Source organism: Lissotriton helveticus, chromosome 4_1 (assembly GCF_964261635.1).
Source record: "Lissotriton helveticus chromosome 4_1, aLisHel1.1, whole genome shotgun sequence".
Classification (NCBI taxonomy): domain Eukaryota; kingdom Metazoa; phylum Chordata; class Amphibia; order Caudata; family Salamandridae; genus Lissotriton; species Lissotriton helveticus.
The window spans coordinates 1,053,171,860-1,053,193,321 of NC_136063.1; the positions used below are offsets into that span (position 1 = coordinate 1,053,171,860).

Below are 21,462 nucleotides of genomic sequence, written 5' to 3' on the forward strand. Positions count from 1 at the left end.
TTGCTTTTCAATGAGGGGCTGACTGAACCAACAGGTTGGCAGAAACCTATGCCGTCCTATGCGGTCTCTAGGCCAATTGCTAGTAGATATAAACCAGCTTTGGGGGATCCACTGCTTTTGTCCTCTTACCCTTCACCTGAGAGTTTGGTGGTACAAGCTTCCTGTTAAAGCTAACTGCTGGGTCTCTTCCTTCATCTGAAATGGATAGGAAGTAAAATAAAAATGGAGAAGTAATCAAAGATAGTGTTCTCCTCGGGCAGCATGACATTGAAGTCCACTAACGCAGCTTGCTTGTTACGATGATCTATACGTGCCTTGATAGACTCAGCTAAAACGTTGATCACAAAATTGCCTTAGGATGTTCTTGGACACTTTACTGAGCTTCTGAACAATGGTTAAGGTGCAGCTCCTCAAGTCCTACAGTCTGGGTTGTAGAAACCATCGCAATGGACCGCACACCGCTAGCCCCTCCTCCGGATCGCCCCTAGGGACTTTGGTACATGGAGTTCTTGAGTGGTTCACCCCAGTGGGTGCAAGTAGGTACTTGTTGAACTGATGATCTCTAGACCCGATACATGTCCCGGGTTTTTGGATGTCGCCCGAGACATGGCTCGGGTTTCGGGATAACTTCCCTCATCCAGTAGAGAAAATAGTAAGGGGTGGAAGAGAAGGCCGCCAAGCAACCGTCAATGGCCTCGATGCCCGAACCGGCACGCAGGTGCGTCGTCCAGGAGCCCGTCGACTCAAAGCTCAAGGGAGCCAATTTGTAGAAACCATCGCAATGGACCGCACACCGCTAGCCCCTCCTCCGGATCGCCCCTAGGGACTCTGGTACATGGAGTTCTTGAGTGGTTCACCCCCTACAGTCTGGGTTGGATACCACCGATTCAGTTGCTAGAGCGATGGGTATTTCAGTCACTACAAGGATGCACGCATAGCTGAGAGGATCTGGTTTCACACTGGATGTGCAAAATGCCCTTATGGCATTGCCCTTCAATGGTTCAAGACTGTTTGGCACCAAAGCAGATTCTGCCTTTGAAAGATTTAAATATATCAAGGCAACAGCTAGATCTTTGAGCCTTCAATCTCAGCCCAAGGAATACAGACGGTTTAGGAGGTTTGCTTGAATTGGCAGGAACCTTTCCTTTTGTGGAAGGCAGCAGTAGCAGCAGCAACCATCCAATCCCCTCTATAGAAGTTATAGGGGGCGAGGCACGAAGATACAGCAAGGTGCACCCCTTTCCTCCATCTTTCTCCCCCTGCTCTTCCTCCTCTGCCGAAGTCACAGGAGAGCAGCCCTAGTTTTCCCATCTTAGATTTTGCTTTACCAGTGGGAGGATGATTGTCACAATTTCTACTACAGTGGAGATCCATAGCATTGCATCATTGTTTTTTAAATATTGTAGCAAAGGGGTACGCCCCTTTCTTCCAAGAATTTCCCCCACCCTTTCCGCCCCAATAAAGTTTTTTTTCCAAAGACCATCTTCTGCTCCTCCAAAAGGAGGTCCAATCCTTGCTTCAAAAGGGTGCAGTGGAGTTCGTTCCATAGCAGGAAGGAAGTTAGGGATGCTATTCCCAATATTTCCTGCTACCTGAAAAAGTTGTTTGCTTCCGATCCTAGACCTCAGGATTTTGGTTCCACAAGCAGGAAAAGTTCAAAATGCTGACCCTAGAACAAGTGCTTCATGTGCTGGAGAAAGAAGACCGGATGATCTCAATCGATTGGAGGATGTGTATTTTTACACCCCCATTCTGCAGTCACACAAGACAGATCTCCGCTTCACTGTGGTGGTCTCAGCACTATCAGTGTGCGGTTCTTCATTTTGGTCTTAACTTCTGAACCTCAAGTCTTCGTAAAGGTGATGGCAGTGGTCGCACCACATCTCAGATATGTGGGGGGGTTTAAGGGTGGAGTACCAGTGTTCTCTTACGTGGACGATTGGCAGATCTAAACCAAGTCTCCAGAGTTGGTGTTGCATTACTTGCAGGTGACAACTCAGTGGTTGTTCAACCTAGGCTTTTCCATCAACAAGCCTGAATCCCACCTAGAGCCCTCACAGTGCACCCTGTTTATGGGGGAAGTACTGGACACTACGCTGAATCGAGCCTTACCTCCTCAGAGGATTCTGGACATTCAGGCTATGATTCTGATGTTTCAGAATGGAGCTATGGTTCCAGCTCTGAAGGTCTTGCGCCTGATAGGTCTGAAAGCAGCCTGCATTCTGTTGGTCACCCATGCACGCTGGCGCATGAGGGTCCTCCAGTGGTGCCTCAGCAGGCAGTGGCTTCAACACAATGGAGATCTCAAGGAGGTGGCCAATATCTCCAGGGACACTGAAGTGGATCTTTAATGGTGAGGCGTGCCCGGCAATCTGTCTCAAGGGAAGCTATTTCACCATCTTCCTCCAGGGGCCACAGTTATAACTGATGCCTCCACTCTACGGTGGGGAGCTCATTTGCAGGATCTGGAGATCAAAGGACTTTGATCTCAAGAGGAACAATATTGTCTTAAAATCTGTTGGAATTGTGGGCAATACATCTGGCTCTCAAGGCCTTCCTCCCTACCATTTGTGGTGAGTCAATGCAGGTCTTAACAGACAATGCTACCGCAATGTGCTACATAAACAAACTAGGAATAGGGTTGTATCCTCCCTGCAGAGAAGCTCTACTACTTTGGTCCTGGGCTCATGATTATCAGATTTGTATCTTGGCAAATCATTTGGCTGAAGTTCTAAACGTGCGTGCAGACAGTCTCAATTGACATTTTTCAGCCAATAATAAATGGCGTCTCGATCTGGAAGTGTTTTTTCACATTTTCCAGTTATGGTGGACGGTTCAGATAGAGCTTTTTGACACGCAAGAGAACACACACTGAAGGTTACTCTGCAGCCTCCAATACCCAATACAGGTGGAACAGTAGGGGGTGCGGGGGTGCGGGGTGCGTTTCAATTGGACTGGGGCTCCCAGCTGTTTTATGAAACCTCCGCCCCCCCCCCCAACCAACCCTTGATTCCTCAGGTTCTCAGGAAGATTCTTATTGGCCAAGCCTAAGTCATATTAATAGCCCTGAATTGACTGCAAAGGGTATGGTACCCAGACCTTCTTCATCTCTCCTTGTGCTCAGTCACCCTCACAGGGCAGACCTCGAATTACAGTCGCAGGGGCAAGTTCTTCATCCCCACCTTCAGAGCCTGCACCTACATGCTTGGAGTTTGAACGTGGCATCCTAAGTTCTTTTTCACTTCCCCCTGATGTGATGGTGTAAAATCTCTCTTTATATACTATACCAAAGTGAGGTATAGTGTGCACAGTCCAGTGTTACCCAAAAGGTAGGCAGAGGTTAAGTAGATAGCACCTCACTCTCTACAGTGTTAAGCATGTGTTGTACAAACTCAGTCAGCAAATTAATTCGTACACTCAAAGACTGAACTTCAGACCAATAGCATTTGTATAAAAATATTCTTTTAGTTGTTTTATTTTCTAGAACCAAGCAAGCCTGGCACAGGTACGTGATAAATACTTTGCAGTAAATATACAGTTTGTATCACAGTTGGATTGCAATTGTAAATGTACTTTGATTTGATTACAGTAGTGTTACTGATAATGCAATGCTTTCCAGAATACAGTACATATACTTTGTTTAGGATTTTTAGTAAAATTACAGGTAAGTTACTTTTGAGATTACTTTTCTTACACAGTGCAGTATGCCTAAATACTGCACTGGGACATTTCCTGTACACTGGTAAGTACTTTGTTGTGGGAGTTGGTATTCTGGGGTTAGACTCTGGGTTCACCCAGGGTCAAGGGTGCACTCTTGTGACACCCTCAGTGGCACTAGTGGCATTGTTACACCCTCAGTGGCACTAGGGCGGTCGGGTGCAGAGTGCTAGGGCCCAATGTTATCCAATGGGGGATAGGGGGCCTCCGGTTGGTGGCTGCTGACAAGCAGGCTACTGGGTTGTGGGAGCAAATCTCCTGGACTGTAGCTCAGGGCAAATGGGGGTTTAGGCTAGCCCAAAAGATGCACCCTCAGCGGCACTGGGGCAAGCAGGTGCAGAGTGCTGTTTTGGCGTCGGAAGCCCTGTAGCTTTCAATGGGGAGTTTTGCAAAAGCAATGCTGGCTCGGGGACGAAGGTCTTCTGGGTGCGACCACCACTTGGTGAGGTAAGTTGGGATATTGGGGGTTGGTTAGGCACCGTCAGTTGGGCCACCCAAGTCCGTGGGGCGTCGGGTAAAGTGGTGCCCTTTAGAGTCAGATCTTCTTACCAGCTACTCGTCATGGTTGGGGGGGGGGACCTGTTGGTTTGAGGCTGCAGGCATTTGCTGCTGGCTTGAGGCAAGTCAGAGGTCGCCAGATCTCTGGTCAGGATCGCCGCAGAGACCTCCTCTTGGGGTTGGGCCACTCTAACTCTGACCTTGGGCGTCGGGTGCAGAGTGGTGCAGACCCGCGGATCCTTGCGGAACAGGAGTCTGTTGTGTGAACAAATCCAGTGTTCACGGGAGACAGTCTTTGGGATTGAAGGCAGGCAGGACCTCCGAGTGTGTTGAGGTTGCCGGCTGCAGGACACACCGGGATTTCGCGGGAGCAGGTTCGAGCTGGGGACTAGCCGGTAGGGCTGATGCCAAGTCAGTGGGCGTTCTCCTTGTTCGCTTTGGCACAGCTGTTCGATCCTTCTTCTTTTCTTCTTGCAGGTTCTTATCTGAGGAAGCAAGGTTCTGTAGTAGGGGATCTCTGTGTATAGTCATAATCTAGTGAATAGTCCCGCCCATGTGCGTGGACCCCGGAGCAATCAAAAATAATCTCTTAAAGTGTCGAAAAATGCAGAACTGCACAGACACTTAAGAGAGAATTAAAGACAGATAATGCAGCCTATATCCACAGGCTACACTGTCCAGTATTTCAACTAGAAATTCCACCCAAAAATCCACAAACAGCAAAGCCTGTCCAGATTTCCCTTGCTTTAACAGCAAAATCCCTCTGGAATGATAGAGAGGAAGACATGGACAGACAAGCCCCATAGGCTGCCATTATGTGGCTCAGAACAGGATACTGTGCCTTTAAGAGAACTTTCCAGAACTTCACAGTATCCCAGAATGCACTGCAGGTCCCTTTTTACTTTCAGTTCTTTTTGAGGCGTAACATGCCAGACCTACAGCATTCCTTACATGAATATCTCTCTCCACCGGGGAGGCGGGCGGGCGCTTAGGACTATAACAGAGATACCCCTACTACAGAACTGGAGTTACAGGACAGAAACTACTCCTTCTGTAGAAGGGGATCTCTGTGTATAGTCATAATCTAGTGAATAGAATGGCAAGCCCATCCCCACACCAAAGCGGCGGTGGAGAAAAGAGAAATAACACCACTACTGTGCGAACAGATTTCGCAGCGAAGCCTGCCCAACCTGAGCGTCTGCCCTGGCATCAGTGTCCAGGTACTAATGCTTAGCAAAGGTATGGACCGACTTCCAAGTGGCCGCCTTGCAGATTTCTGCAATTGGAACATTACGGAGCAAAGCCGTCGTGGCAGCTTTGCCCCTGGTGGAATGAGCCTTAGGTTTACCCCCTATGGTCTTACCAGCTTTTTGGTAACACAACTGTATACAGGACACAATCCACCTAGAAATGGACTGTTTAGAGGTAGCAAGACCTGTCCTGACTGATCCATAATTGATAAACAATTGGTCTGACCTACGAATATTCTTGGTTTTATCCAGATAAAATTTCAACACCCTCCTGACATCCAGGGAATGTAGAGACCGTGAGAGGTCCCGATCCCATGGGAGGTCGAGGGACAGGTCGCGGGCCCGGAGCCACCACAGCTCCGAGAGTAGGCCGCACTCCTCCGGGTCGAAGTCGTCGTCAGGTAAGCGGCACAAGAAGTCCAAGCGGCGTCATCTCTCCTCGGACTCCCCCCGACGGTCGCGCGATGCGGCCGGGGGTTCGGGTGACACCGCCCACGCGGCTCCGTCGGAGTCGCGGGCGCCGCGTCCAGCCCCATACCCCACGGTCTCTGGGCTCAACGCGACGCCGGAGGAGGTAGAGCGCTTCCTCATGGCCATGAGGAAACGCTCTCCTCCGACGGGCTCCGCGGCGCCTCCGGGCCCAGCGGACCAGTCTGGGAGCCCTAGCGGGTCGGCGGCTCCGGCCCCGACGCCGTCGGGTGCTTCGGCCCCGACGCCGCCGATGCCTTCGGGCCCGGCGCCGCAGGTCCCTGTTATCCTGACGCCGCCGGCGCCTTCGGGCCCGGCGCCGAGGGGTCCAGTTGCTCCGACGCCGCTCCAGACCCTGGGTTTGTCTCCCCTCCTACCGTGGCTTCGGAGGAGGGGGCAACATATAGTGTGGTGCTGATGAGGGCTGCCAAGGCCTTAAACCTTGAGCTCCCCGTCGCGGCCGTGAGGACTAACCTCCTCACTGAGGTCCTTAAACCGCAGTCAAGCTCGGCCGAGCCTCTGCTGCCCTTTAATGAGGCCTTGACTGACGTTCTTCTGGGCACTTGGTCCAAGCCCGCTACGGGTTCGCCCGTAGATAGGAACGTGGCCAGACGCCACCGGCCCGCCCCGGGCGACCCATGTTTTCTGTCCTCCCACCCTACCCCTGAGAGCCTGGTCATCCAGGCCTCCAATTCCCAAACCGCATTCCCGTCGGCCCCGCCGGATCGGGAATCCAAGAGGTATGACCAGTATGGGAAGAAGATCTTCTCATCCATTAGTTTGGGCCTGCGGTCTTCCAACACCGCCTGCCTCTTGGGACGTTACACCCACTCTGTGTGGGATAAGGTCGCGGAAGTGCTGCCAGAGTGTCCGTTGGAGGTACGGGCCAAACTCGGCCAAGCCCTTGTGGAGGGCCGAGATGCAGCCAAGTATTCCATCCGGTGTGGACTGGATACCACTGACTCGCTGGGTAGAGCGATGGCAACGACGGTGGCGGTCAGACGCCACGCCTGGCTGAGATCCGCCAACTTCCCGGCAGATGTCCAGAGCACGCTCGTGGACATGCCGTTCGATGGCCGTCGCCTCTTTGGCGACAAGGCAGACCATGCGCTTGAGCGTTTTAAGGACTCCAGGGCTACGGCCAAGTCCTTAGGCCTCTCGGGCCAACGCCAGCAACAGGCTGCCTATCACTCCTTTCGTGGCCACGGAAGGGGTGCGCCCGCACGTGCCGCCAGCCACGCGCCGCAGGGCAATACCCAACGTGGTGGCGGCCGTGGGAACCGCCGTCCAGGCGGTCGTGGGCAGCGGCGAGGTCAGTCCACACCTTCCCCCGCGCCATCCGCATCAAAACCCTCCTAGTCCGTGCTTCAGGTCCATGTGACGCCAGTGGGGGGCAGGGTTCGCCATCACCACCTCCACTGGCGCACTGTCACGTCGGACAGGTGGATGCTGCAGATCGTCCGAAGGGGCTACTCCCCCCCCCTTCGAGGCAACTCCTCCAACCATGCCATCGCAGAACCACCGTGTATCGGGGGATCACTTGCGACTTCTGCAGGAGGAAGTTACGGCCCTCTTGGCCAAAGGGGCCATCGAGCGCGTTCCTGGGCCAGAAGTAGGGTGTGGTTGCTACTCCCACTACTTCCTGGTACCCAAGAAGGGCAAAGGGGGCCTGCGCCCTATCTTGGACCTACGGAACGTCAACGGCTTCCTCCGGAAGGAGAAGTTCAAGATACTGACGCTGGCTCAGGTCTTAGCTGCCCTGGATCCAGGAGACTGGATGGTAGCGTTGGACTTGCAGGACGCTTATTTCCACATCCCCGTCCTGCCGGCCCACCGGCGCTACCTGCGGTTCACGGTTGGCCACGAGCACTTTCAGTTTACCGTGCTCCCCTTCAGCCTTACCAGCGCCCCACGGGTGTTCACAAAGGTGATGGCGGTGGTCGCAGCTCATCTGCGCAGGTTAGGGGTTTCAGTCTTCCCCTACCTCGACGACTGGCTGTTGAAGGCGGGCTCGCCCCAGACAGTCGTCAGCCACCTCCAGACTACGGTACACCTCCTGCATCAGCTGGGGTTCTCGATCAATGTGCCAAAGTCACACCTGTGCCCCTCTCAGAAGCTCCTCTTCATCGGAGCGGTTCTAGACTCGGCGCAGTTTCGGGTTTATCCACCCGAGCAGCGGGTCCGGGATATTCAGGCTCTGATTCCCATCTTTCAGCCGTTATCCCGGGTTTCGGTCAGGTTGACGCTGCGGCTTCTGGGGCTGATGGCCTCCTGCATCCTGCTGGGGCATCACGCCAGATGGCGGATGCGGGCTCTGCAGTGGGACCTGAAGTTTCAGTGGGCCCAGCATCAAGGCAACCTATCCGACCATGTCCTGATCTCGGAGGGCACTGCGAGACAGTTGCAGTGGTGGCTCACGGACCGCGATTGGGTCTGCGGCAGATCCCTCTCCCTTCCCCAACCGGAGCACGTAGTTGTGACGGACGCGTCCCTCCAGGGCTGGGGATGCCACATGGGAGAGGCGGAGATCAGAGGCCTCTGGTCTCCGGCGGAGACTCGACTCCACATCAACATGTTGGAGCTTCGAGCGATTCGTCTAGCACTGAAGCCATTCCTCCCCTCTGTCCGGGGGCGTGTAGTGCAGGTGTTCACGGACAACACCACCGCCATGTGGTACTGCAACAAACAGGGCGGGGTGGGGTCGTGGACCCTTTGCCAGGAGGCTTTGTGCCTTTGGCAATGGCTGGAACATCAGGGCGTGTCCCTGGTGGTTCAACACCTTGCTGGTTCTCTGAACGCCAGGGCGGACGAACTCAGCCGCAGGTGCATGATGGATCACGAATGGCGTCTGAACTCGGACGTGGCGCAAGGCCTCTTTCAGCAATGGGGAGAGCCTTGGTTAGATCTATTCGCCACCGAAGAGAACGCGCAATGTCATCAGTTCTGCGCGTTGGAATTTCCAAGGCGGCACTCGCTCGGAGACGCTTTTCGTCGCGAGTGGAGTTGCGGTCTATTGTACGCCTTTCCGCCTATACCACTTCTGCCCAGAGTGCTGAAGAAGATCAGGCGCGACCGGGCCCAAGTCATCCTTGTGGCTCCGGGCTGGGCTCGAAGGTACTGGTATCCCGAGCTACTCAGTATGTCAGTCGATCCCCCGGTTCGTCTGCCTCTTCAGGAGGACCTTCTGTCGCAGCAGCAGGCGACGGTCCTCCACCCGAACCTGTCCAGTCTCCACCTCCATGCTTGGAGATTGAGCGGCGACAGTTGAGGCCATTTGACTTGCCTCCTGAAGTCTGTAACGTCATTCTGGCAGCCAGGCGTCCCTCCACAAAGTCGGTATACGCCTGCAGGTGGAACAGATTTGTGGCATGGTGCACAGCAAAGGCTGTGGATCCTCTTGCTGCCCCTCTTTCAGAGGTTCTTCTCTTCCTTCTTTCTCTTGCCCAGCAGGGCTCTGCTCTGGGCACTATCAAGGGCTACCTTTCTGCCCTTTCAGCCTTTCTCAGGCTACCTGATCAGCCTTCTTTGTTCAAGTCCCCTATTGTGAACAGATTTCTTAAAGGCATCACTCACACTTTTCCTCCTGTTCCGTTTGTGATGCCTCAGTGGGACTTGAACCTGGTTCTGACTTTTCTGATGTGCGCTCCCTTTGAGCCACTTCACAATTGCCCTCTTCGCCTTCTGACTCTGAAGACTGCTTTCCTGGTTGCCATCACCTCTGCCAGGAGAGTGAGTGAGCTCCAGGCTCTTTCTTGTACTCCACCTTTCCTTTCTGTCCATCCGGACAAAGTGGTGCTACGTACCAAACCATCTTTCCTGCCCAAGGTCGTCACGGCCTTCCACATTGGGCAGTCTATCACCTTGCCTACCTTCTTTCCGCCACCGCATCCCTCTAAAGAGGAAGAGCGGCTCCATTGTCTGGACCCAAAACGTGCGCTCTCGTTTTATCTGGATCGCACACGCCAGTTCCGGGTGGATGACCAACTCTTTGTTGGTTACGTGGGCGCTAAGAAGGGGAAAGCGGTGCACAAGCGGACCATCTCCCGGTGGATCATCTTGTGTATCCAGGCTTGCTACTCCTTGGCTAGGAAGGAGCCCCCTGCTGGATTGCGGGCTCATTCTACCCGAGCCACTGCGACTACCACTGCCCTGGGCAGGGGTGTGCCCTTACAAGACATCTGTCAGGCAGCTACGTGGGCATCGCTGCACACGTTTGCGAGACACTACTGCGTGGACAGCCAAGTCCGGAGGGATGGCTTCTTTGGCCGTTCCGTCCTCCAGGACTTTCTGGTGTGAGTATTGGTTCGCAGACCCACCACCGGGGTTGGTATTGCTGGGGTATCTATTCTAAGGTAAGGAATCTAATACTAACGTGTCTCTTTCAGATGCACAAGTTACTACTTGTGTAACGATATATCTGTAAGAGACATTAGTTAGTATTAGATTCCTTACCGACTTCATCTCCAGGCACCCTAGATCTTCGTGACGAAACCCGACACATCTTTGCACCTGTGCACGCGCTTCCTGTGGGCGAGGTAACTCTTGAACGCCGGTGCTCCTGCAGTGGTTTACACCTCTAGTGTCTAAGTCTAAAGTTTTGTCCTTCTAGTCCAGTCGGAAGACTCTTAAAACTGTAACTCGATAACTTTTACGCACCATTGACTTTGCATTGGTGCATGCGTGTGCTTTAGGCACTGCACCCGAATCCCGCGGGCTACTCCCGTCCTAACTGCTGTTAGTGCAGTGTAGTCCCAGCGATTCCCAAGGCCCTAGGCCTTACCACTGATCGAATAGTGATACGTATACCACTTTTTTGATATATGGTTTGAGTGGCCACCGGCCCTATCCATAATTGTGCAACTTTCATATGTTATATTGTGCTTTTGTTTAAACGCTTGTGCTTCATTACTCATAAAGAGTATTGGGGATTATTCTGAGAATAAATACATATATTTTTTTAATATATAACTTGTGTGGTGTCCTTTCATTTTATAACTTGTGTGGTGTCCTTTCATTTGATATTACAGGATTGCAAAGGGTAAAACAGCTGGCTTAACATGCCCTCTTGAGTTAAGCCTTTAAGACTGCTTAGTCCATGCTACCCCTAGGATAGCTTGTCTATAAGGTTGACTTACAACCATCACCATAAGGGATTGTTTGGACTGATACAGGGTGCCCACAGAACTGTGAACATCATATACCAGGCCAACTTCTCACAATCATCCTTTGTCAAGATGGATCATCCTTTGTCAAGATGGATCATACTTTTTTATTAAGATCTGCTACACCATGTCACACAAAGAAGGTATTCGAGCTTATTGCACCAGAGGTAAATCTTTATCTGCTTTAGCTAGAGGTGTCCCTGTAGCTGACTTCTGTAAGGTGGCAACTTGGGCCTCACTCCATACTTTTGCGAATCAAAATGGTTTAGGCTCCGAAGTGAGGAGGGATGGTCACTTTGCTCATTCTGTTTTGCAAGATGTTGTGGTATAGGCAGACAGGCACCCAGCTCCGAGTGCGGGACTGCTAGGGGATTCTGTTCAAAAGGTGAGGAATCTGCAGGTAGAGTTATCCATCAGAAGAGCAATTTACTTACCTTCGGTAATGCTGTTTCTTGTGGATACAGTATCTACCTGCAGACACCTCACTGACCCACCCACCTCCCTATTGCTCTACATATACCAAAAAGAAGTCTGTTTGTGTTGGGTTTACTTACAGTAGGAAGCAGACATGCATCTCACAGTTCCATACCTTCATATAGTGGGGGAAGGACTCCACCTGCTGTGATGGTTAGCCAGTACCCTGCGCACACATGCCACAGCACCACTTACTATATTGCAGCAACTCTGGGACACAGAATTAGGTCGCCCCTGCATAGATGAGCAATAGCAGAATATCATGTCATACCCTGCGGTGGTATCTCAAAATGTCAGTTTCAGGCTTATACAATACTATTTATTACACAGGGCTTACCTCACCCCCACAAAATCAGTTGCCACTTTAACCGCATGGACGCTGACTGGCCCCGCTGTCATATTTCTGACGCTGACAACTTACACATGTTTTGGGTGTGCCAATTACTCTTCCAAAACTAGCTTGGAATTGCTTTTCACCTGACATGCTGCAAGGGACTCCAAGCCTTACATATTTGGGAGGAGTGCCTATTGGGCTTGATATGCTGAACCAAAAACACAAAACAGAGCTGTGAAACGGATTATAGAACTGGCTCTTTTTCTTGCCAGATGACCAGTAGGTATAAGTCCTCCCCCCTCCTCCGTCCATTGAAGCTTGGGCAGAGGCTGAGTCGGGCACTGAGCCGCGAGGACAACAAGGGCTTGCGCAAATACCCCGTAGCAGCTAGCTGGGACACGCGCATAGAGGAGCTGCTTTCTAACCTGGGCAAGGCGGATCGCCCCCCTGATCAACGGCAGTAGCTGCCTCTCACTAATCCAATGCATCCCTTGACAGACTTAGCACATTATCAGCTTTACAATTTATCCCTTTGGTCCCAACAACATAGATCTTCAAGCACTTGTACTGCACAGGTAATTCTGATCCGTAAGGCAGGTGAGGGCTTAGTACTACCAATAGTTGTGAGAAAACGTTTTCTGTTTAATGATGTGCATATGCTAAATACCCTTCGCCTCCACTCAGACACTTCAAACTCCCTGTCATCGCCTGCAGCCATCCACATTTCTGCAATAACTTGCTCTGGGATTGATGCAAGTATAATGTGCTGTGAACTGGTGATTAGATTTGATTTTTCGACATGCCTTTAGCCTGTAATCTGTGCTATGTGTTGCGACAAGTACGTATAAAATGCACAATACATTTTGTTTTAAAATGAAGTGATCATGAGTGGCGATTTGGGTTGCTTGTGTTCCCATCTGAAGGGGACCTGGCTTGGCAGCTTGAGCTAGACTGATCCTGTCATAGTAGAACTAAGATTGATTTGCATATGGCAGCTCTCTGCCTAGAGTGACACAGTGGATAAAAGACGGTGGATTGGGATATAGCCTGAACTTTCACCAGTGGCTAAGATTAATTCATGCAATTCTTCCACAATTTCATTTGCTGGTGACCCCATCAACACCCTGGTGTGACTTGCTCTGCCCATACACCTCAAGTGAGGTGTAGATGAATCCTTCCTTCTATTCCTGTGTGTCGTACGCCGACGACACACAGCTGGTAATTACCCTCACTGAGGCGCCCTCAACCTCTGCCACGAGATTCAGGGATGGACTGGCTGCAGTCGCCCATTGGATGACGGCTAACTGCTTACAATTGAACGCAGGGAAAACCGAGGTGCTGCTCCTGGGTAAGAACCCCAGCTGTTGGAGCGACCATTGGTGGCCCCCCTTGCTGGGCCCCATCCCTCCTTCTAAATCTCTGGTAAAAAACCTGGGAGTTTGGTTGGACTCCTCGCTGAGCTACCAAACTCACACCAAAAGAGTAGCAGCTACGTGTATCGGGCTGCTGAGAAGCCTTAATTCCATTCTAGGGTTCTTCGACCCCAAAACACGGCAGCTCATAGTCCAATCCACCATCCTTTCCCGGTTAGACTATGCTAGCGTCCTACTGTTAGGCGCTAACAAAGCTGAGACAACCAGGCTTCAACGAATTCAGAATTCTGCGGCCAGGGCAATAGTTGGCCTTCCTAGAAGATGCTCTGCTAGAGCCACCATAAAAAGACTCCACTGGCTCCCAGTGGAAGCCCGAATCCAATTTAAGGCCCTTACCACTGCCTTTAAAATCCTCAAAACTGATGGCCCTGAACTCCTCCGTCCGCTTCTAACACCCTACACCCCCCAGCGCAACCTCCGCTCCCTAGGTCAACATTTAGTAGTGGTCCCCCGCACGAAACTCTGCCGTGTCGGGGGTCGCTCTTTCAGACTTTTGGGAGCAAAACTCTGGAATTCCCTTCCCCTGAACATCCGCCGCCTTGACAACTTGTCCGCTTTTCGCAAGGCAATAAAAACTCACCTGTTCCCACTATTGTAAGCCTCTGGCCTCCCCACCCCCTCCCAGTAGGTTATGCTATGGTTTCTCAGCGCCGGGACGCCCCGTTGCTGGGGCAGCTGTCGCGCTTCAACAAACTCGTAACATAACATTCCAGAATTTCTAAAACATTGGCCACCATCTACCAGGCCCATAGGACTGTCCTGTTTTTATGTCCATAAATGCTCCTCTTCCCCATGAAGGGACAAAGCACAGGTCCCTCACATAGATAAGGATACATTTGTTGAGACTCAAGTAAAGATGATCTTCCAGGTAATAAGTGGGTAATCACTTCCTACGGCAGGCCAATGCCATCATGACTAGCTGCAGTTTTCATCCTTTATTTATTTATTTATTTATTTATTCAAAGTTTTATATAGCGCGAACATGATCCTTACAGATATCAGAGCGCTTCACAAAGACAGGGAAGGGGCAGTAGGAGTAAACAGAGATAATGGGAACAGTATAATAGTCAATAACATGGTAATAACATGGATAATAAAAACATACATAAAACCAATCCATATACAATCAGGTAAGGAAGTAATATAGAACAGCACAAGTCATTGATCCCACTACAACGGTGTACAGGTGGATCAGTAAACCAACGTGTATCATATCTTGGTCGGTAGTAAGAGAGTATCATAGTAGTGCCCCCAACAAGTCGAGTATAGTATCCTTGGCATGAGTATAGTAATTTTTCCTCTTCGCTCCTGGACTGTACCCATGAACATCAACCTGAGCAATGATGGTACGGACTAGAAATTGACAGTGCTGCAAAATCACAGGTTTGTCCTGCCTCTAGTCATTGTGCCTCAAATCCTCTGACTTCAACCCAGAAGCTATGGAAAAGTTCTTCTTGGTCTGCTTTGAAGGGAAAAACTTGTTTGAGCCTACAGTGGAGAAGTGCAAAGCTGATGCGTGGTGCGCAGAAGATCACCTTCACATTTGCACCTGGTAATGACCTTCCAGTCATCTTTTTTCCAGTCTCTGGAGTCCTTTCAACCCAAGATCCCAGCTGGAACGTCTTCCTTAAGAACCAGGCAGATTATCAGATTATGAGAAGATGTTTCTCTGGAAGATCAAGCCTGGTTCCCAATCTCAATGGCACAAAGATATTTAATGACTTCTTGGACCCGCCACCCTTTTTATCACTGTCACAAGAGGCACACACAACACTAAATGGCGGAAGCTTTCGTTCTGACGCTCCCACTATGCCAACATAATCAAAGACGACTCACTAAGTGATGAAAAAGGACCTTGCTTTAAAACTGCTGCCGTGTCAAGACTACAGCTTTTCTGCTTCCAGAAACCTTTTCCTCTCCTATAGTGGAGCATTAAAATCCTTTTATTCCCCCTGAAGGGAGGTAAGATAGTGCTCTTATTGTGCCCTTATTAAAACAATGCAAGGAGGGCTCAACCCCATCCTAGATCTTTATGATCTAAACTAGTTCCTTCCCCTGCACAAGTGCAAGATACTTACTCAAAATCCTAGCTGCAGCGACAGCCTTTCTGCTTTATCAACAGCTGTACATCTGCCCATACCTAGATGACTGTCTGATACAAGCAGCGTTAAAGGAGGATGTAGGGTTTGTTCTAGCCCTTTCTCTGGAAACCTCTTCAAATTTGAAACCAATGAACTCTCCAGAAAGCTTTCTGGTTCTGTGCAGGACAGATCATTCAAAATATCTGGGATACACCCAAAACACATACCTCTTATCCAAGCAACACATTGCAAGGAAGAAAAAGACAGCCTGGTCTCAACTTTCCCTTTTGAAGAAAATGAATCTTTTCCTCCTGAAAGGCGACTTCAGAACAACCATGCAAGCCTTAGTCCTCTCCCACCTGGATGGAGACAATGCTCTGCTCTCTGCAAAATTGTCTCCTGATACCACCTTAACACCCCTGAAATGAGTACTACATGGTGCAGCATGTTTATTCAAAGTCTGGAACAAATTCAACCACATTACCCCCACGTTAAAAGACATACACTGAGCTGCATCACTTATAACACAATCGGTAACACCCCAGCTTGCTTTGCAAACCAACTAGCCACATCTGGGAACACCAACAAACTAGGAGCTTGGATATCTCCAGACTGGAGACAAAACCTTGTTAAGAAGGAAAAAAAAACAAGTGAGAAACCTTCTGTATTCATGCTTTTAGCATCTTGCTCAGCATCCCTATTGACATCAGATAAGCACCAATTCACCTACAACTAGAAAGGAGCACTGCCCAGATCCAACAAGTCTATCAGTACCCCCAATAAAGGAATCTTCCCCTGGCCAAGCCTCCTCTTCAGCACTTCTTTGCTCTTGAGTCAGGTGTGTGTGCTTTATAAATGCCAACACATATATGCATACATACATATACATACATAGGCAAATATGGTTGGACAGGTCTTTCCTAAGGTGAAGGGCTACCATGAGAATTAGGTTCCAGAGGTGACTGGGAGAGACTTTTTTGCTGAGTGTAGGTTGGATGTAGAAGTGTATTGGATACTTTCGTCTAGCAGCTATTTGGCAGCTGTCCCTTCAATGTATTTGTATGCTAGGCAGAGACTCTCCAATCTCATTTCTGACTTTTCCTGGTAGCCTGTATATGGTTTTTAGGTGTGCTGCTGATTCATTGTTTAATCCAATTAAGAGTCACCTTGCTTCATCTCACACTGTCTATTTATTCTCCTTTTCATCTTGAATATGCAATTACATGCATTCTGTATGTTTCACTTGTTAAGGTCTTTCAGAGCTACTGGAAGTGGTGTTAAATCACTGAATTCTTAAATTTGGTTTTATTGCTAGGATAAGCTGATGTTTTAACTAGTTCATTACTCAGGAAAATGATAAAGGAAGTTGAGCAATTCTCAACAAAAACCATGTTGAAATTAACATGAAAGATAGAGCATTTGACTGAGTATAAGACTGACATTGACGCCAGGAGATTATAATTACAATTTTGTAGCTGTCAGGCCTTCATGTTGATAAAAAACATGAATGTGACTCAGAGTTAGGGTTCTAAAATGTTGCTAGTGGCTTATGATATTGTTTTCATTTTGCATTTATTTTCTTTCGCAGGAACACGTCTTCTGGGTTGTGTCACTAAATACTCTTTTTATACTTGTGTTTGGTAAGTTTACTTTTTGCTGTTTTACATTGTACTCAAGAAGGTGGTGGTGTGGATTGTATCTATGCTGTGCTGGGTTTGATTTCCAATCTTAGCATTGGCCAATTATTTTGTGATTCTAGGTAAATCGCCTTATCTCCTTGTGTCTCAAAATGTAACTTTATTCAACTATGTTTATTAAAAAAGTAACATAACTAGCCTAATGGTGCCCCATTATTATTCCATTTAATATATTCACTTCGGCCCATATCATCACACCCCGATTTTAAAGCTAGCACACAATAGGTCAAAGGCGGGCGCATAGCTCCGCCCCTGGCCTATTTGTGTCTGTTACACGCATTTCTGCCATATGCTTTCAAATATTGTGCCCAGATACGGGCGCGATAATTGAAAGCATGTGGCAGAAATGTGTGTGCACCATTCGTGGCTTTGTTTCTTAGATTTCACTTTCTCCCACCGCGCTCTCACTTTCACTGTGGCGCTGCGACTTCACACAAGGCAGACGACACATGCCGGACAAAAGATGTGCACACTCACGGCGTAAGGCAGACACATGCCCTGTCACTCCTGTAGGAGATCAAAATCACAAATAATGAAATGTTATTAAGAAAGATACGTGGGGTCATGTCCAAGATGGCGAAGCGAATGGACGCACTCTCCCGGCGCTCCATCCCCGTCCATATTCTGGCACTCTTCACAGTGGCCCCCTGACCCTAAAATCACTGCCGGATCAAGCAACGTCACTGTCCGGAGCAGCGACGCATCGCGGGTGCCCAAATTGACCGGGACCGAGGTAACTGCCCGCCACGGCCTTACAAATGATGGAGCTGCCGCGGCCTGGTTGGGCCTGGTTTACATAAGAGCGGAGACTGCCGGTGTATGGGATTGCGCCTGACCCATTCAGATAGACATTTGCTTTGCGAGCCGCATCCCAGCTCCTGGTGGCTCCACAGTGACAGCTGGGGGGGATAGGCCCCCCAGACGCCACGATAAAGGGACCTCCATGAGTGCCGCATAGCGCTGCGTGAATATAGGGACGCTTGAGCGCTTTGTGGGGGTTGCTGGCATTCTGGAGCTGGAGGGGCTGGGGGCCGCAGGTTCTCGGCGCTATAGCAGAATACTGCCGCCGGAGAAGAGGCGACCAGGGGTACTGCTGGGGGATGAGCCGTCTTCAGCTGTCCATAGCTCTGGTGGCACATGCTGCTATGGTGCCAGAAGGGCTGGGGAGAAGAGGCAACCAGGGGTACTGCTGGGGGGTGAGCCATCTTCAGCTGTCCATAGCTCTGGTGGCACACGCTGCTATGGTGCTGGAAGGGCTGGGGAGAAGAGGCAACCAGGGGTACTGCTGGGGGGGTGAGCCGTTTTCAGCTGTCCATAGCTCTGGTGGCACACGCTGCTATGGTCCCGGAAGGGATGGGGAGAAGAGGAAACCACGGGTACTGCCTCGGGTGAGCCGTCTTCAGCTGTCCATAGCTCTGGTGGCACACGCTGCTATGGTGCCGGAAGGGCTGGGGAGAAGAGGCAACCAGGGGTAATGCTGGGGGGTGAGCCGTCTTCAGCTGTCCATAGCTCTGGTGGCACACGCTGCTATGGTGCCGGAAGGGCTGGGGAGAAGAGGAAACCAGGGGTACTGCCTCGGGGTGAGCCGTCTTCAGCTGTCCATAGCTCTGGTGGCACACGCTGCTGTGGTGCCGGAAGGGCTGGGGAGAAGAGGCAACCAGGGGTAATGCTGGGGGGTGAGCCGTCTTCAGCTGTCCATAGCTCTGGTGGCACACGCTGCTATGGTGCCGGAAGGGCTGGGGAGAAGAGGAAACCAGGGGTACTGCCTCGGGGTGAGCCGTCTTCAGCTGTCCATAGCTCTGGTGGCACACGCTGCTATGGTGCCGGAAAGGCTGGGGAGAAGAGGAAACCAGGGGTACTGCCTCGGGGTGAGCCGTCTTCAGCTGTCCATAGATCTGGTGGCACACGCTGCTATGGTGCCGGAAGGTCTGGGGAGAAGAGGCAACCAGGGGTCCTCCTGGGGGATGAGCTGTCTTTATAACTCTGGTGGCACACGCTGCTGTGGTGCTGGAAGGGCTGGGAGGCAGCAACTTCACAAAGCTCTAGTGTACCAGATGTGTTGGGACCGGGGCTGCGGATGTGTGCTGCCCTGAATAGAGGACCGTCTGCTTTGATTAAGGGTGTCTTTTCACTCACTGAGTCCCACTGTTTCCCCCTCACACAAATCCTGAACTTATGCGCCAACAGCTACCTGGGCCTAAGTAACCACCCTGCGGTGGTGGAGAGCAGCAGGCGGGCGCTTCACAGCTGGGGTGCCGGCTTCAGTTCTGTGCGATTCATCTGCGGTACCCATGTACAGGAGTCCACACCCACTCTCCTCCGTCTCCCACGCCTCCGCTTCCCATTCCTCCTCTTCCCATTCCTCCTCTGCTTCTTGCTTACACGCCCTCATTCATGCTACTCTCATTCCTTTCCCCTCTTCCCTGATTCTCCCTTGGCATGCTTTTATCCAGCGCTCTCGACCCCGGCCCACCTCAGTCCTCTTTCTTACTCTTCGCCCTTCCATCTTACTCCTCCACCTGCTTATCCATCACCTGTCTTGCACCCTTCTCTGTCACACGTCCATCTCCCTCCCTTTCTTCCCTTACGTAATTTCTTCCCACCCTTTTATATCCTTTCCTATTCTCTTATCCTTCGCTCTTGTCTTTCACTTTCTCACCCTTTTTGAACCCTTTTTCATCCTTTCTTTCATCGCCTCTCACATTCCTTCCTCCATCGTACTTCTCGCTCGTCCTCCTTGCCCCCCCTCTTCTCTCTCACTCACTCACCATTCTCTATTCACGCCTGCCTGCAGTATATTCATGTGTGGTATTGTTTGCTTTATATATGCAGAAGGCTGTGCTGTGCGCATCATCTCTCCGCACTTCCCTTCAGTGTGTATTTTACCTATGGAACCGCACTGCCCAAAATGTACAGTTCTCCCTTTGGAGGCCTTGCGCACCCAGGCCCAGTACTGGGAATCATACTGCACATGTGAACTCGCTCATGCTTTCAACATCAATAACACCTACCTCTGTGCGCGCTGTCATGGTGCTCAGGCAGCATATGCAGGGGTGCGGCTTCCGTTGGTGCAGCAGGTACAGTTGCACCAGGGCCCACTAAACCCACAATATTGCTGTTTTGTATTCTTAAAACTGCTTTTTTAACCGGTATCCACTTCTGGGTGTCGATTGAGAACTACGTTATGTTGAAACACAGTGAATGCTGTATGTGTCAGGCCGCTCTGCTGAGTGACCTGTCTCTCCTCTCTCTTCTGTGCCAAGACTGGGTTTATCTTATTTCTGTCTCCGTTCTAGTTGGTTACTCCCGACTTTTTATGCGTACAAAAATCTTAAACATTTAAATATAACTTTATGAATGTGATAGTAGGGCCTTTCAAAATATGCGATACACTGTGACCCGTTTTTGATTGTAATTAGCGTTCGTTTTTTGGGTAAAATGCAACCTTCCACTGATTAACCACCTCCTTGTTTTTTTTAGTCGTGACTGGTTTAATGAGTTATTGCCTGGAACAAAATAAATGTGACTTTGAGTATATGTACAGGGGGGCATGGCCCCCCGATAATGACCCAGCATTGAAGAAGAGCTCTGAAGGTACATTCTATTTCTGACATTTGCAACGCAATAGGTCTCGCATTATTAAAGTTTGAGCTATTGGTGTTGCATTATTTAGCAATGCCAATAGCTCAAACTTTAATAATGCGAGAACTATTGCATTGCAAATGCTTGTTAATACTTCTGAGGTGTGCTTAACTTATCCCTGGTCCACATCAGGTAGATGTGAAAGGGCTTGTCTGATGGAAAGATGTGCTGTGTGCATGTTCTTGCAAGAAGTACACTGCACAAAGGGTGATGTGTGGTACAGTGCATGTGTGGTAAATGTTTGTGTGCTGGCAGTGTGGGTTTTTAGAATAACACACATTGGTACAATATGGAAAGGCGGCAGTCCTGACCAGTGACTTCATACCGAAATTGTTTGCTGCATGTAGTTATGCTTGTAGTGGCCTAATACATGAGGATAACAGTGCTGTGCAGCAAGTGTGCTGTGGATGTACCCTGAATGCAGAGAGTGCCTGCACTGGTATATTAGATGGGGGACCTTGGCTTCCATTTTGGGAAGCCCAGGCCTGCCTGGTAAAAAAAATATGAGTAGAGATGTATGTATTGCTTCATTCCTGTAAGCTGGGAGGGACATGCACTGGAGGATGGCAGAGCCAGGCTGTCTTGGTGCATTTCAAAGGGTTCTTCGATTCAATGATAGATCACAAGGAAGGGGACTGGGCACATCTAAGGAAGAGAAAGATGGGGCTGATAAGGGAATCCATGATGAAGAGTAGGGCTGGGTGCC

General features: G+C 50.3%; 1 protein-coding gene across 1 annotated transcript in view; it reads left to right on the plus strand.

The window, feature by feature from the left end:
* The window catches only part of MARCHF6 (membrane associated ring-CH-type finger 6), a 1,360,950-nt gene that overhangs the window by 326,860 nt on the left and 1,012,628 nt on the right, over positions 1–21,462 (plus strand). Inside the window, exon 10 of the mRNA XM_078687648.1 lies at positions 17,006–17,057. Coding sequence (XP_078543774.1) covers positions 17,006–17,057 — 52 coding nt within the window. The remainder of the gene's footprint in view (positions 1–17,005; positions 17,058–21,462) is intronic.